Source organism: Talpa europaea, assembly GCF_964194135.1.
Source record: "Talpa europaea genome assembly, chromosome: 7".
Classification (NCBI taxonomy): Eukaryota; Metazoa; Chordata; class Mammalia; order Eulipotyphla; family Talpidae; genus Talpa; species Talpa europaea.
This window is the reverse complement of record NC_140074.1, coordinates 102,557,263-102,575,049: the sequence shown is the minus strand read 5'-3', so window position 1 is coordinate 102,575,049 and position 17,787 is coordinate 102,557,263. Positions and strand designations below refer to the sequence as shown.

At 50.9% G+C, this 17,787-nt stretch overlaps 1 protein-coding gene across 1 annotated transcript; it reads right to left on the bottom strand.

Annotated features, from left to right (window-relative positions):
- Positions 1 to 247: 247 nt before the first annotated feature.
- On the bottom strand, positions 248 to 5,705 carry SUSD3 (sushi domain containing 3; the record flags this gene model as incomplete). Its single annotated transcript, XM_084237936.1, has 4 exons — positions 248 to 464; positions 3,364 to 3,510; positions 4,129 to 4,276; positions 5,489 to 5,705. The coding sequence occupies 4 exons, from the start codon at positions 5,703 to 5,705 to the stop codon at positions 248 to 250; spliced, it is 729 nt and encodes a 242-aa protein (XP_084094062.1).
- Between the last annotated feature and the right edge of the window lie 12,082 nt (positions 5,706 to 17,787).

Here is a 17,787-nt window from a genome sequence, read left to right as displayed (position 1 = left end):
TACCAGAACCAGGTCAGAGGGAGGCTGCAACTGGGTTTGAGATCCTCTGAGGCAATGGTTTCAAGGAGCCTAGCTATAAAAACTGCTGCGGCTGGGCTCCCCCAGATAGGACACCTCCCTTGAGTGCCCAGGTGGGAGTACTGAAAGATCCTTAAGCCAGAAGCTGACTTCATGACCAATCTCAAGCTGGACACGTCAAGTTGTGAATGCCCCCAACCCCCACAAGTGAGAGAGTCCTTGGCTGTGGTCATCCGGGGACATAGGCCATGGGCTGTCTGCAGATTCCTGAGGTGAGTCTGGAGGCAGGCACAATCTGCCCCATATTTGTTGTATGCATCATCCTCTGAGTGTGGGGGAAGCCAGTAGTGCCAATGGGGTTCAGAGCACCAGGTCCCAGGGTCCATGGGTCCTTGTTCACACTGTGGGCCAGGCCAGCCACCTCTCTGGTGCCCTCACCAAAGTCTCTGTGGAGAGAGAGGAAGCAAGAGCTTTAGGAAGAATATGATCTGTCAAACCCCAACTCTATCCATGTGGGAAAATGGAGGTAGACCTGTGGCAAACTGTGCCCCTAGGTTGAGGAGCCCAGTTTCATCCTGCTGGAGCTGCCCTACATACAAAGATGCTCTTCCATTGGCACCACTCACCTGCCTTCTAAGATAGGGAAGGGGCTTCCTAGGGCTTGTGCTGAAAAAGGAGATTCATTCAGTGTATGTAATTCCTGGGGGTCAGGCCCAGATGCCCCAGAAAGGGAAAAGCCAGTAGGGATCATGAGCATCAGGGGGTGAGGTTACCTTTGTTCCTATGAGGCCTAACTTCTGGTAGTTTGGGGTCAGAGCACCACCTCCTAGATTCTCAGTTCCCTGAAGCTCCCCCTATTCTAAACCTAAACCACTTCATCCTCTAGGTTGATCAAATGCTGGCCATCCCCTGCCCATTCAACCCTGCCTCTATCTATCACTCCTGTCCATCTGGTCTATCCACTCTGACCTGGCTCCCTAAAGCCTGCTTGTCTCTGCAAGGCTATTCCCTCCCAGTAAGATGCTGGCTGTTTCCTTCCCAAAAAGCAGGTTAGCCCAGCCTGTTCACTTCAGGCATCACCTCCTTTAGGAAGCCTGCTAGGATCACTGCCCCCACCTATTCCTAGTTTTCAAAAAAAACTCTAGGGACTAGTAGGAATTAAGAAGTTATATGCTGGTTCAATGATTGAGTGAATCAATTAGAGAGGACAGACAGCTTGTGGGCAAGTTCATGTACTTTGGAGCCAGTTTGAATGCACTGTCACACTTTACTAGCTGTGTGATTCTGAACATATTTCTTAAAATGAGATAAAATTACAATGGACCCTGCTAAGATAATTCACTACCAGTCACCCAGCCTTGCCTAAGGATGGCATTTCCAGAGGCCTCTGAGCTGTGTGCTATCAGAGACCCTGACTCAGGGCCTTTCTTGCGTCCCCCTTAAACTGTGTTGAGTGGGGTTTGAGAGGAGCTGCAGGAGAGTTCTGCCCAAGTGCTTCCCCCATCTTACTTCCTGCCTCTTGAGCTGCACTGACTAGAATCACCTCTCAGGGTTGCCCTCAAGCTGGCCTCCTCCAGCATGTCAGGGAGCCCTCAGGACATCCCTACTTGGGCTCTCCCACTTCCTCAGTGAGTAGACTCAATTCCTCATGCAGCTCTGTGCCCACTGTGGGAAAGAGAAAACACCTCCAGCCTTAGCCAGGTGTCTGTGGCAAGCACAGGGTCTCCCCTGCACCCTGAAGCCTCATTTTCACCAGCTGTATGGGAAGGGGGATACACAGACCTCCTCCCAGGGGTGATCATATTCTGGGATTGCAATTCTGCCATTCCTTCTGTGAGGAATGAGCATGAGTTCTGGTTTTCTTCCTTTTCCATTTTGTTTTGTCATTTTCGTATCACTATGATGCACTTGAGGGCCCAGAACCTTATGGAGAAAGGAAAGGAACTTCTGAAAGAACAAGGCATAACCAGAGTGGCAGGCACTGGGGCTCCCACAGACAAAGGATCACAGCTGGAAATATGACTCCAAATGATGGGGGAATTCAGAAGCCCTGAAGGCAGAGGCAGGCCAGGAGACCATGACACTATTCTCCTTACTTCTGTATATTTATGAAATTCTCCAAATAAAGTCTGAGGAAAAAATACCCATGAGCCCATAGGAATACTAAAATACTAAAACAAAACAAAATGGAAAAGAAAGAAAACTAGAAGTCATCCTCATTCCTCACAGAAGGAATGGCAGAACTGTAATCTCAGATCACCCCTGGGAGGAGGTCATGGGTTAGAAGGGATGACTCCTCACAGAGTCCCTTCATCATCACTTGACAGTGGAACTGCCAGGTCCTGCTGGGGGACAGGCTAATGGTGTGTAATCTGACCAGCATCAGCCACGGTGCCCCCACCAGAAATAGTCTCATAGAGGCAGTGGCACTAGAGACATGAAGTTGGTCCCCAATGAAGGAGACTCCACAACTGGAACAAGCAGAATCCTGGGTCAAAGGGCACGTGCTCAAAGCTACCAACAGCTTCAGGAGGTGGTTGTATCTAAAGTTCACCTTCAGGGCCTCCCTGGTGGTGCAAAGGGTTAAGCACAGCCCTGTGAAGCTATCTGCAGCCTCTGCAGCACAAGTTCAATCCCCGGCCAGCCAGGGAGAAACACACATGGCACAGCAGATCTCTCCTGTCTTGCCTGCTGCTCCCCTCAGCAGTGTATTTCAGTCAGTCTGCCTGTTCTGTTCTCAGTCTGTTTCTGGTGAATCCTCTCACCACCACCCCTCCCCACATACACACCTCTGGCCTGTACCCCGGCTCTTGTATACATAAATAAATCTTTTAAAAAAAAAAATAAAGTTCACCTTCAGCCAGGATTACATCGCCAAGTCACAAATAGGCGTGAGAGAAAATGTCCTGACATTGGTTCAAAAATGTCAAAAATGTGTGTGTGTGTGTGTGTTCTTTCAGAAACAGAGAGAGACAGAAATAGGGAAAATGAGAGGGACACACAAAAATGGGAGAGACAGAGAGAGAGAGAGAGAAGGCAGGTGCTGGGTGGAGAGTAAGTCAAGTGTACATTGTGGAACCCTCCTGAGACCAGAAGTTTCAACTTCTCTGCAGGTTTGATTATCAAAGTATAGGCACAGGGAGGCGCTTCTGGGGTGCTCAGGGTGCCTGGAAGGACCGACTGCTGCCTCTGGTTCCAGGGACAAGCACTCGGGCCTGGTGACCTGAGTACAGCAGGCAGGGTTCTGGTTTTCAAGTCTGGTTTCCTGCTAAACAGGCCCACACCCTGACCCCTTAAGTCCTCCACCAAACCCACCCACTACACCATGGACCAGTGGATGCCTACGTGGTGAAGCTTTGGTTGTCATGAACCTGGCTGAGCCAGCTCCTGGGCTGTGAGCTGCTATTGCTGTTCGGACTCTTGAGACCCAGGTAAGCAGCCTGCACTGTCTCCAGGTCCTCACCACGCAGCTGGAGCCACAGCTGGGCCACCCTGTAGACAGATGGAGAGAATGTCAGGTGCTTCCAGTACACTTCCCAACCCTGGTCTGTGGCCAAGACCCTGCAAAACCCACGGTGAGCATGTGGGCATCTCAGCCACACAGTCACTGTGGCATCCTAGCTCTGTCACTCAGGATGATTGGCAAATGAGCAGCTCAGCTACATAGCAGTAAAATGCTACTGACAAAGATAGCACAGAGTTCTAGAGATGGACTGAGCAATGGACACACGATAATGAGAATGTAACTAATACCCTTGAATTATACAGTTAAAAATAGTTAAAACAAGGACTTTTATAAGTATTTTACAACAATTAAAATATACCACCACCACCACCACCCCCAAGAAGATATAGTGAAGACTAGCTACAGTTTAGCATGCTCCACTTAGCCCAATGTTCCAACACTGAAGAGCACAAGCCACAGACAACTTCTGGCCTCAGTGCCCTATGAACAGCAAGATGCCACCTCCCCACCCACCACCCCTGGTGCCTGACACTTTCAGAGGCACAGTGGCCCAAGTGGCAGGACCTGGCCTACTTCTGTGAGGTCAGGACCCCAGACCCCAGGCCCACCTCCCAGGAACCTCTGCAGTAGCACCGTGCACTCACCTGTCAGCGCGCCTCTGCTCACTCCTCTTTATACACTTTATCAGGCAGCAGGTGAGGAAGGCCACGGACATGAGAAGGATGATGGCACAGCTAACAATGGAGGCGATCACAGCCACCTTAAAGCCAAAGGTCTCAGATGGTGGCACAGCTGCAAGGGAGACAAGACCAGTCCTGGCATGGCATCCCCCAAACTGCTAGGCCCAGTGGTACTCAGAGAGCCCTGTTCTATGGGGATGCGTCAGTGAGGGGCAGCTGAGGTGAAGGTTCTTGTAAACTGTTGTAGGAATGGGGCTGTTAGGGAAGACTGCCCCTCACAAGGGGCTGAGCAGGATTTTGAAGGTGTAGGAGGTCATGGCACACCAGGAAAAGTTCTTATTGGTGGCTTATTGAGTTCTTATTGAGTTCAGTGATGGCTCCCTGGCTTCCACCCACTGTGGCCAGGGCCCACGACCAGATGGAAGTTGGCAGTTACAATCTATTTTCACAATGGCAAAACCCTCCGGGGCGTACCTGTCTTCTCAGACACTCTCAAGAAGGCTCAAAAGCAGGGAAAATGTCCATGTTTGGGGTCAATGGGCCTTCAGCCCATAGCTGTGCAACCTGCCATTACTATCAGGTTTCAAAGGACAAAAAGGTCATAGATCTTAACTTGAGCACTGCCACATACATTCCCCTATAGTGGACACTGGCGTCCCCTGTCCCCAGGACTCCTAACCCATTCTGGTCAACCAGAATGAAGACTACATATTCTGTGGGGCAACTTCTAGCAGCCTCCTGGGGATGTGGGGACATGCCTTTGCCCTGCCCCTTACCCAGTGTATTTCATCACTCTGCCTGTTCTGTTCCCCGCTCTGGCTCTGGTGAATTCTCTCACCCTCCCATGCTTCTGACTGTACCCAGGGCTTGTATAAATAAATAAATAAATATTAAAAAAAAGAAAACTAGACAACCATCTTCTCCCACAGACTGGGAGACCCCACTGGGCACACTCTGACCTTTGGTGTCCCTTAATCCTAGAATTTTGGCACACGGATCAAGATCTATTGCATGAATGCATGGAAGAATGAAAGTATGGATACAGCTTCCCACTGAAGAGACAGCTCTGACTCATACAGCACAAGCAGCTTCTTGGAGGTGACAGGCTAAGTCCTTGGCAGAGCTAGGATCTGGGACTAAGACACACTGTGGACATGGATTCCAAGGGGCCACCAGTCACTATCCCACAAGCACCAGCATCAGGACCCTATATGCAGGCCCAGCTGTGACTCACACCCACCACACCTTGTCCATGGATACCCACATCATCCACATAAGGGATCAGGTTCCCTCCCAAAGACAACTGAAGGGGAGTGGGCCTCACACTTGCACACAGGGGCCACTGAAGACCACTCGGCGATATTCCCCTTCCAAGCACAGGTGAGAAGGCCGGACCCCAACATCTGGTGCCCTGAGGGGCAGTGGAACATGATGACAGTCCCCACAGAAGTGCCATTTCCACGAAGGACTTGGATGGTGCCCCGCGGGGGTGGCTGCACTTGAGCACACGTTCCTAGGAAGGGAGAGCAGAGAGGTGACATGAGAACCCTTCCCTAGAGACAGGACTTCCCTCCTGGAATGGGAATGGGAATGGGGCACTGCTGCCCCAACAGCCACACGATACTCCAGAGGTCCCAGGGCCACCCAGACCATGGGAATGGCATCTATGTAACCAGAGGCCTGGGGACAAAGGCAGAGCTGATCCCTACTTTGAGTGAAGTATAGGTCTTCTAAAGACCATGGTGTTGAAATTGAAAACACATCAGAAGACATAAAAGCAAACACATAGTAATCATCTAGGCATAGTTCCAAAGGCCAAATCAAGGGAAAAAAAAGAAGGGAGAGAGAGATCTATAGACTTGATGGCATGAAAGCAAAAATTTGTTACACATGAATAACTGAAAAACAAACTTAGATGAAAAGCATTAGGGAAAGATATTTGGAGAACACAGGGCAAAAGTTCAAACCCTTAATTTATGAAGATTTTACACATCAATAAAAGCTGAAAAATAAGGCAATTGGACCAATGTGTGAACAAGCAATTCACAAAGGGAAGTACACAACCATGAAAAACGAGAGCTGATCTTTTATTCCTCAGCTTGGAAAAAAGTAAAATAAAAAAGACCATGGAGGAAGTCACCAAGGCTCTGGGAGTGGCTTCTCTTGGACTTTGGGGGTGGGGACTTTGGTAAAGTATATTAAGAGCTTTATATTGTATGTGTGCCTAAGAAACTAGCCATAGGAAATAATTATGAAGAGCTGCCAGAATTCCTTTACCAGGATGTTTGCCTCAGAACCCTCCAGCGTAGTAAGAAGGTAGAAGCCATCCATATCTCCAGCACAGGGACTGTGCAGTGAATCAGAGTACACCCTGACACATACATGCACATGTGTGCACAGACAAGCGCACACACATACAAGCATGCACTTGTCATGTGCCCTTTGTCTGGCATCCCTCGCTTAGCACGAGGCATCAAGAGGCACTGTGCTGTCAGAAGTGTTCATGTTCACAGCGGAATAGTCCTGTTGCCAGCAAATGGCTCTGCTGGCATCCCTGTGACCTCTGATGGGCATGCAGGTTCTACCAGCTGTTGAATAATAGCAATGTGGCTGCTATAGATGTTCTGAAGTCTGAGTACAAGAAGCTCTTCTTTCTGCTTTTCTGGAACATTCTAATTCTGAGCACTGATAATGGACAGAGCAGCTAGTCCTAGAGAACAGAGAAAACTGGTTTTGTGGCCTGTGCCTGCAGTAACACTGTGGGGACCTCATGCCAGTGCTGATCCCCTCACAAACAAAGGCACCTGGTGAGAGTGATATGGGGACAGCAGGCTACTGAGGACCCGTCACTCCACAGTGGATGAGGGCAACCTGTCCTCTGTCATGGTTTTCCCCTGGGCACCAGGCATAGGTGTCCTGCTGCCCAGTTGACCCAGCCGTCCCAGCAGACTCTTATATTCCCCAACCTATTTGACATAAAGCTGCTCCAGCTTAACTCTGATGTTAGTCCCCAGCCATTCACACAGAACTTGGAACTGGCCTGGACTCTTCCCAATCTACAGGAAACCTTGTGGGCTCTGCTTTCAACACATATCCCCAGGACATCTGTGCTCGCTAGAGTGTCTCTCAAAATCCATGTCCACCTGGAAGCAGCCCAGATAGACTCCATCTGTGGGACAACCCTCCCCTACCCCATCTCACGCAGTCTGTGGGGACAGAGCATGTCCAGGTCTGCCCAGTCCAGGTGCTGTTATTGGGATGGTGCACACGCATGCTCACACACTTGTACCACATTTGCACTGGCACTTCACATATGTGCACACAACCACCCTGTCCAGAGGGGAAACAAAGCTCAGCAAATCAGCACCTTTATCCTGGCCAGGCCAGCTCTGCCACACTCAGAGGAAGGATGTTAACAGGGACCCAGACTTCAGTCCCCACCTCACACCCTGCTGCCAGGGAAGCTGCCTGAGTCCCTCATTATGGCCAGCAACATTAGGGGACAATGTTTGGTTGTGCTGCATAAGCTGCATTTAGTCCATCCCCCAGCTTGGCCTCACTAAGAACCTGGGTGTCCCACTAGGCTGAATGCAAGGAAGAGTGTGATCTTGGGGTGGCCTTAGGAGGGTCAATTTGGATGGCTGCAAAGCAGGCCAGGCTACCCAGATGGGGCCCTTATGGCTTGGGAAGGAGGTTGGGTAGAGTAGAAATCGATATAAAACATTAGGTGTCTAATGGGTGCTTCACTGTATTGCAGCTCTATAGAAGGGCAGTCCCCCTCTGCTTCACAGGTGGGGAAACTGAGGCACAGTGAGATTGGATGACACACCCAAGGAAGGTGATGGGTGAACCCAGCTGGGGCCAGGGCTGCCACGAAGACTTCCTTGTGTTGGGAGGACTCAGATCTCCTGTTCCCAGGTGTCCAAAGTCAGGATCAACGCTGACAACAGCAATGCAGGTCTGACAGAACATTCTAGTCAAGAAGTGTCTGCATTCCTCATTGCATGTAGCAATCAAGAGCATCCAGAGGACATCCAGAGGAAATCACCTTTAACATGAGGAAACCTAGCTCAGAGGGGGTGCTGACCAGCCAAACACTCACTATAGGGCAGTGGTGCTGGGTATGTGGCTGAGTCCTAATTTACCAGAACAAGGATGGGTTGGATTATCGGCAACACACGTCACAGAGGGTGTTCGGTACCAACAGAGACAATAAAATCACAACAGAAAGAATGGGCAAGTTAGAAAAGAAAAATGATTCAAAGCCAGGGGGCAGAGCAATTAGGCAAGAAATTAATAAAAGGCATCCCCCTGGGAAAGGGAAAAATAAAGCCTCTCTATTAGATAACATGATCTCACATTAGAAATTTCTCATGAATCTGCTCTAAGTCAATAGGAACTAAAACATGAGTCTAGCAGGGTTTCAGGGTACAAGATCAGCACACAATACCCACTGCATTTCAGTACAGTAACAGTGAGCAACTGAAAATGAAATTAAGACCACAATTCCGTTCACAAGAGCATCAAGCAGAGTCAACTATTTACGAATAGATTTCTCAGAAGATGTGCAAAACTTAAACTCTGAAAACTACAAAAAATGTTGAAGGAACTGAAAGACCTAAATAAATGGAAAACATGACAAGCTCGTGGGTGGGAAGAGCTGACACTGCTCAGGTACAGTACTTAGATTCTACTCGGATCTGCTCTTCTATATACTCTACATGACCCACCCAGAGCCAGGCAGCCACCTTTGCAGAAACTAATAAGCTGACCCTAAAATGTAGATTGAACTGCATTTTAAGAGCCAAAACAAAAATAACCTTGAAAACAGGTTGCACATGACGGATACTTCCCTATTTCAAAACAGCACACAGCCACTGTGATCAAAACAAGACACACATCAAGGCAACGGAATGAAAGAAAAAGTCCAGAAATTAACTCATATTTACAGTCAACTGATTTTTGACAAGGTTGCCAACACAAATCAATGGGAAAAGAACAGTTTTCAACAATTGGTTCTGAGAAAATGATGTCTACATGTAAAAGAATAAAGGTGGACCGCTTCTTACATCAGATACAAAAATTAACCATCAAGACCTAAATATAAGCACTAAACTAAAAGACTTACAAGATAGAAGACTTACAAGAAAACATTGGGGTAAATTTTCATCACCTTGGATTAGGCAATAGATAGAACACTGAAAGGCAAAAAACAGAACAAAAAAAAATATAAACTGAATTTCATTAAAATGAAAATTGTGTATCAAAGGACATAATCAAAGTGAAAGGAAAACCCAAAGAATGCAAGAAAACATTTGCAAATCACATATCTGATAAAGTATGTGTATCTAGAATGTATATTCACCGAATTATTAAAAGATAAATAACACAACTTAAAAATGGGCAAGGGATCTGCATAGAAGTTTCTCTAAAGATTCACTGCCCTTGCACATGAAAGATGCTCAGCATCACAGGTCTTTGGGGAAATGCACACCCAACCCACAAGAAGGGGCCCCGTCACAGACACCAGGCCAAAGGGACACCAGGTGTCCTCATGCTGCAGACAAGGGACCTCATGCTGCAGGTGGGAATAAGAGACAGGGCAGCCTCTCTAGAACTTTCTCCAGCACTTACACAGAGAATTTCCACATGATGCCACAACTCCACTCCTAGGTCACATACCCGAGAGAAAGGAAAATACCCAAGGACACAAAAGCCTGTACTTGAATGTCCACAACAGCTAAAGAATAGCAACAACCCAAATGTCTATGAGCTGATGAATGATAAATAAATGTGATCCATCCCTACAGTGTGGTAGTTGGCCATGTAAAGGCGCAAACTGCTGACACTACAACATGGATGAACCCTGAAGACACAATGCTGAGAGAGAGAAACCAGACACCAAAGACCACATACTATCTGATCCATTTATGGGAAATGTCCAAATAGGCAAATATAGAGCCAGAAGTACATTAGCGGTTGCCACAGTCTAAGGGGAGGGGAAAGTTGAGAGCTGACTGCTAAGGCCTGTGGGACTTCTTTTGGGGATGATGAAAGTGTCTTAAAATTGTTGTTGGTTGCACCCCTATGTTTATAGCAGCACTGTTTACAATAGCTAAGCTTTGGAAACAACCCAAATGCCCAAAAATAGATGACTGGATCAAGAAGATGTGGTACATATATACCATGGAATATTACTCAGCATTCAAAAAAGATAAACACATGCAATTTGCAGCAACATGGATGGCACTGGAAGGGATCATGCTCAGAGAAATAAGCCAGAAAGAAAAAGAAAAATACCGGATGGTCTCACTCATAGCAGGAATCTAGAAAACTTAAATAAGGGACCAGGAAAATGAATAACTATAAGAAAGTGAAAATCAAAATCAACAAAAAACTATGAACCAGAGACACTCTATGGGGGGTGGGGGGCAGGGAGGGGAGGGTTTGGGGTCTAAATTAGGGGGTCACAATTGTATGGGGAATATAAAAATTAAAAAAAACTATATTAAAAAATTGTTGGTGGTGATGGTGGCACAACTGTGTGAATGTACTTAAAACCATGAAGCTGTATATTTTATATGTATAATTTAAATGGTGTCTGGTATGCTAATTATATATCAAGAGAAACACTTATATCAATCAAAGAAATGCAAATCTAAAATCTAGCAGACTTTTTGGCCTCTTAGCTTGGTCAAGATTAAAAACACTGACCCACTGGTATGGAGGGAGGGTACACAATGCCTAGGGTAGAGGGGAATGGGGGCAGGCAGGTGCCCCAGCAAGCACTGAGCTAAGCTGGAGGCCCTCGAGGCAGAGCAGAGGACACTGCACCCACTCTGTGCACCCCCTCCACAGGATACTCCCTAACTCTAAATGTGAGCTGGCCATGAGCCATCCAATGACCAGTGGTATACAGTGGATGCCAACTTTGACCCAGTCTGATTTCTTAATTAACCACCACACTGTCTCCACTGGCACCAATGCAGGAACAAATGAGTGAATGAATGAATGGGCAAGGGCTTTGGCCAGTGGTTCCCTGTGGAGAACTTTTCTTTTCCAGGACATTTGCTGTCCTTCTGGTCAGGGAGGTGAACGTGTGTTCTGGAATCAAGTAGACATATCAGGGCACCCATGGGTCAGTCACGTGGCCCCTTCCCCAGAGTCACCAGGCAGCCAACACTTCCCAGTCCTCAATTTAGAGCTGCAACTTCTCCATTCTTCCGTGGTTAATGTATTTTCTTTCTCTCCAGCCCCATGTCGCCCACAGGGAGGGGAGGACTCGAGGTGGAAGTTGGGAATCAGCAAGGGCAGGCTCTGGGGGCACCCTTGGCTATTCACCCAGAATCTACACCAGCAACTGCTGAGTGAAGGGAGGATGGGAGTTCACCCTTTAAAGATACAACTAGAACCTCATCATAACACAGGGTGCCTTGAGGGTGGGCAGGGGTGGCAGAGGTATGAGGAAGCAGCCTGCTGTGTGTTCAGGGCAGCTGGGTGCGGTGGTTACAAACTCTTTCAATTCTGCAGTACATCTGAAAACATGTAAAACCTTGGGAGAAAGCCTGGAACAGCACTGCTGAACGTAACTGATCCTGCCCGCCCGTCTACCCAGCAGCCAGCCAGTGCCGCTTACCTCTGCTGAGCCTGCTCCACCACATCAATGGCCTTGGTGTGGGGCACAGACTACAGCAGAGGTTTCCAACCCCAGGCAGCAAGTCAGTTCTGCAGTCACACAGCTGGGAGTCCTAGCCACCACTCAGGCCTGCGATCCACCTGTAAATGCTGCAGCAGGCAGAGAACGGCAGGGACCAACCGAGAAGACATGCAGCCGGTAAGGCAGTCACCACTGCGGCCCTCCTGAGTCCACACTCGCATCCTGTGCTGTTTCAAGTTCCGCTTTGGTGAGGGGCCTGGCCTGCACCACACTGCGGGAAACTTCACAAATGGGGTTCACACATCTTATAGAATGGAACGTCCCCAAGATGCCCAGAGGACGTTCTGCCTCTGGGAACCTTCCAAACAAGTGGGAGGGTAGGGGGTGCCCCAGAGCAGCAGATGCCCCACGGGTAGCTAGTCATCTGTGCACGAGAGGTGGCCCACCCTGGGTTCCGGACATCACAGGAGCCCTGCTCCTAAAGCATGACTGTATGATGGGCTCCCTTAAATATGAAAATGAAAGATCTGGGGAAATAATTGTGGGGAGGAGGGGAACAAAATGGAGGGGAGGAGGGGAACATGCCTGCTCTGATCCTCTGCCCACCAGGAGGCAGTGGGGGCTGGGATTGGGGAAGGAGCTGGTGAAAAGGAGAGAGGAGCTGGGTGGCTGTTCTGCTGGACAGACCCTCAGTCCCTTCCACCAGGCTGACTGTGCTGACCACTGCAGGTCCTAGACCCAGTCCTCACCTCGCTCAATTCAACTTTCCATCTGCAAAATGGGGTGACATGCCCCTCCAGGGTCACAGGAAAAGCAGACCACCAAGTGAAGACCTTTGAGTGCAGGAACCATTCTAGAAGAAGGCTTTATGCCACATCCCCACCTACCAGTACACAGGCATGGGGACCTCCACCTGCCACCCCTGAACCCCAAATTCCCCAATTCAGGGGCCTAGCAGACTGCTACCTTTCATCCCTCAAACCCCCATTCCAGACCCAGGGAAGAACTCTACCTGCCAACTCACAGACCCTGAGGCCCCAGCCCACACACCCAGGATACCTCCAACTGCCATCTCCTTAGGTCCCAAACCCCCAGTCCATGGCATGGGCCTAGGAGACCACCTGCCTCCCCCACTCATGGGCACAGGTGCCTTTGTCTTTCAGTCCCTGGAAGACCTGAGAAGACCTGAGAAACTTCTCTTGGCTGAGCCTGCTTTCCAGGTAAGGAAACTGCAATCCACAGAACCTCTTCACCTCAAGTTCCCAATGTACACTACCTGTCCCCCACCAGACTTTCCACTGCAATGCACAGCCAGGGTGGGGCAGGGAGGAGCCATGGTTCAGGAACAGCAGGGGTTTCAGACTGCCTTCCAGGGATGCTCCAGGAACCACCAAGACCTGGTAGATAGGCAGTGGGCCCAGAACCATGACCCTAACTTTGTACAATTAGCCTTTGCTCATGTCCTCACTACTCAGCCTGCAGACCCTTGCTTCCCCTTGATGAGCAGTGGTGGCACCAAGCCTCACTGCCCCCCCATCCAATCTAAAGATCCCAACACTCCTTGCTGAGGCCAGGCTCTACAGATGATACCCCCCAGCTATCCTGTCCTTCTGCCCACCAGTTTCCTCCAGCCTTTCTTAGGGGAACCTCCATACCCCTCAACTGATGTACTTTTCCTTGGTACCAGTTATGACCCTTTTGTCACAATACACAAGTAAGTCATAAATAAGTGGAAAAACAACAGAAAAAACAAAGGGAATGTACTTGATGCAAATAAGATACAAACCAGAAACAAACTCTATGGAGCAGATAGGACAGTGGAGAGGACAGACCCCCATCTGTCCACCTCCTGCTGCTACTCCTACTCCTCCCCCAGCCCCCAGAATGATCCCTCCCATCCCAAATGCTGAGGGGCGCACAGTCTCACCAGGATGGGCTCCTCCCCCAGTCCCCACCTCCCCCAGCAAGGCCAGGCCAGTCTGCAGGGTAAGAATAATCATCACTTGTTAATATTTTATCTGGAACTTTGAACCATAGGTCTGCCCTCCCTCCTGGCACTCTCCCGGGGCCCAAAGGGCCCCCAAACCCTGACCTCATTGCTGGAGATCAGGTAAATCAGTTATCTTTGACACTAGTCTGCTATGGATAAGAGGTACAGTGATGGGGAGAGGCAGGTCACTGGCTTAGCCCCAGAGAGGGATCGCTGCCTAGGTCTTGGTCTGCTGAGTCTCAGATTCCCCAAATGTGAAAGAACTCTCAGGAATTTCTTGGAGAATTCAAAACAGTGACCGGCACACATACAGGAGATATACTGAAAGTGAGACCTCCTCACCTACAGCAATTATGCGTGGGGTTCACACCAGACCAGGCTATGGTCCAGACTGGTCTCCCAGGTATCTGGAGCTTAGAACAAAACAGAACTGGGACACTTCTAACAGGATGAGTGCACCCCAAATCTCCCAGGGGAGAACATCAAGGCTCCAGGGAGGTCAAGGAGCTTCTTCCATGCAGCAGTTCTGTCAGTACCTTGGCAGGGGGCTATCGCCTGCCTGGGGGCACATTGGTCCTATTCTGAGTCCAAGTGCCTCGCTCTGGTCCTCAGACTCTCTGTGAACTGGGTTGGGTGGCGTGGTAGGGGGATGCCCATAGACCAGGCCCCCTCATCTGCCTGCCCACCAGGTCCTTCCCCCAAAGTCCAGGTCCTTCCCCCAAAGTCGTTCCGGGGGTGGGGGTGGGGGTGGAATCATCTCCAGCCTCTGGAACCTCAAGTCCTTACTCCCACTCCACAGGGCCAGGTTCCCAGACAATCTTCCAGATCAGGGAGTACTACTGGTCAGGGAGTGTTGCCCAGGGGGCTGGGCCAGTGGAAGCCTTAGGCAGTGCAGGGCCTCCCTCCCAGTTGGTCCTTCAACAAGCACTTAAGCCCCTGCTAAGTCAGCTTCCCACACCTGTCCTCCTCCCTTCCCCCACTGCCAGGGGAGAGGAGGGAAGAATCTGGACCCCAGGACTTCCATATCTGCTCTGGGAAAAGCAGAGGAACACACCCATTTTAGGTATTTTGGGAAAAACATACAATCCGCTGTTCTTTTAGACAGTGCTAAGCTGCCTCCAAAAGACCTCCCCCCCCCCCCCCCCCGCCCATCCCTTTATTTCACAGTCCCACAGGCAGAGGTGGGTGCCCATTTCACAGCCCATGATGGGAGCAAGGGGTGGAGGAATTCAGAGCTCAGTATTAGCCCAGGGCTAAGCTAGCAGGGCTGGGGTGGTGCCCTTGGCCCTCCCTAACACTTTCTGGCCTTGCCCACAAGTATGAGGGCAGGTTTACAGCACCAATCACTTAGCACACAGGGAAACAGAGGCACAGTACAGAGAGACTCACCCCAGGTCAAAGAGGTAGTCCCACCTGGAAATTCTAGGAAGAGCTCATGAGGCAGAGACCCCTAGGGCTCAGATATGGAAAATGAGCTGTGGCAGTCTTTTGTGTGCAGACACAGCAGGGCCTCCCCTCCCAGTCCTAGCTGATTTTGGGCAAGCACCTCACTAGGCATCAGCCTGCTAGGGAAGAGGGGGAGGGTCAAACACAACAAGCTCACCCCACCGGGCTGGGGCCTCAATTCCTGCACTGGAGTTGTGCAGCTGCTCTGCTCAGTGGCAACTTCCTGAACCTCAGTTTCCTCACCTGTTGTAACAGGGTGGTCCCCTGTCCTATAACACTGTGAGAGGGTGGATGGCGTCATTGTTTCAATCCTGGCAGGCTGCACCCCTGAAATGACCTGGGCCAGCCTCCCCCTCCAGGTCCAGCTTCCACCCGTGCACAGCAGACTCCAGCACCTGGCCTGGGGCACAGATGTGCCAGACCCTCACGTCCAGTAGAGAGAGGGAGCAGTGTGCCCACAGGTGAGTCTCAGCGAGGCTGCGGCACTGCTCTGGTTTCTGAAAGGGTTGGCGTTAGGCGCATTCTTGGAGCAAAGGGGGCATGAGAAACCCGGGCTTCAGACTCATTACTACGCCTGAGCCAGGGCACGAAGAAGAAAACTCTTTAGAACATTCTTGAAATCAAACAATTCAAGTAAAATAACAGTTGGTCCTCCTGTCCTTGCTGAGATCCTGGGGCCTTGGAGGCCCCGCGACGTCGGCAGCCGCTTCCTCCTCCCAGACTCAGTTTCTCCATCTATGAACTGGGGTTGGGGAGCCCACCACGGAACCAGGGGCACCTCCCACAAGGTCTGGCAGGTTGATTCTCCCGGTTCGCAGCACCGACTTCCACCCCCTCCCCTCCCCGGCGCCGAGCCTGAACTATTTGGAGCCCCCACCCCCCAAGCGGTGCGTCCCTCCACCCGACTGTGCGCCCCCACTCGCGGCTTCCCTGTCGGTGAAACGGGCTTAGAACCCCCCTCGCTGCCCATGGCCCCTGACCTCACCTGTGTTGTTCGTCGGGGCTAGGGTAGCGGACCCCGCGCGCCCCGGGGTCCTCGCCCGGCGGTGGAGGGTCGCCACAGCCCAGCGCATCCTACGCGATCTTCACGCTTGGCCCGCACTGCCCGGCAGGGGCCGACGGGGCGGGGCGCCTCCGGACCCGCCCTCCCAGACTTGGGGGCGGGACCGGCCCCTGCGGGAGCCCGAACCCACCAGGAGGCTGAGCCCCGCCCAGAAGGAAGAATCTCTCCCCAGCCTAGCGCGCACGGCAGTCTTTGCCCGGCACCTCTCGGGCCAGGTGTCCTGAGGTGAGCCGCACATGTGAGCCCTATCTGTGGCATTGTGGGCCAGGGCCCTTGAGCTGGGTGCTGATGTTGTAGCTCCTGACTGATCGCGAGGCAGGATGCAGAACTCTGGGGTCTGGCCCAGGACCCCCGTGCACACACCCGGTGGAGCTGCACTCTCCAGGTTCACCCTCAGGCACAGCTCTCTCTGCAGAGGCACTGGCTGGCGGGCCCTTCTTCCCCCACCGACGCCACCCGCCTAGCCCAGGCTCTCTGCTGTGGGCTGTGGCCAGGCTACCCAAGGGCTCACAGACCAAAAACCTGAGCTAGGCGCCTCAGGGAGGATTCTGAGCACTTGCCCCGCCCCTTCAGCGCTGGAGGAAGCCGTCTGGTTCTGGCAAACTACGGTTTAATGCAAAGGCCCTAAGGTCAGAATATTTTGGGAGATTGAGGGAAAGCCAGCGGGCCTGTGTGGCTGCCCCAGGAGGTCCTGGGAGGAGGGCACAGGTGAGTGGGGTTATCTCTGGAGGGCTTTGCAGATGGCAGGAAGAGGTGATCTCATGGGACCAGGGAGTAGGATTCCAGGAAGGCAACCCCTCCATACCTCTGCTTTCTGAGTGTGCTGGAAACTAAGGTTCAGTGTGATAGTAGGTGAGCCCTGCCCTTTTCTGGGGCAGGATTGCTTTCATCCCAAAATATCTTGTTCCTACTTCAGATTATGGGCCACATAGGGAAGCCAGGGGAATACAAGCACCCATAGAAGCCCTGGTCCCTCCAGACCACAATTAGGGATCACAGAACTCCCTGCCAAATGGTTCTAAGCCAATGTCTGAGGCATACATGACTGTTTGGCTCTGTCCAGCCCCCTGTGCACATGGCTGGGCCCAGGGCAGCTGCTTGTGGGTACATGGACAGGGCTAGGAGAAGAGATCTGAGCAAGGTAAATTGAATTACAGGATGGGGTCTGTTAGCAAGCTGCCCACATCACCATGCTCTGGCCCAAACTTCCAGGACACCAAAATACTGAATTTGAGCCTGACCATTTAAGTCAAAGCATGTAGGGCTGCGGTTACCAGGCACCACAGGCTGGACCTTGCAGAAATAGAAGTCTAAGATTAGGGCCCCTAACCCTTAAAGATGCAGGAAGGCTCTGTCCTAAGCCCATCTCCAGTTCCAGCGCTTCCTTGGCTGTAGTAGAACGGCAGTCTTCACAAGCCATTTTGTTGCTACTTTCTTTGGTTTCATGTTTTGTGTGTTCAGGCATGG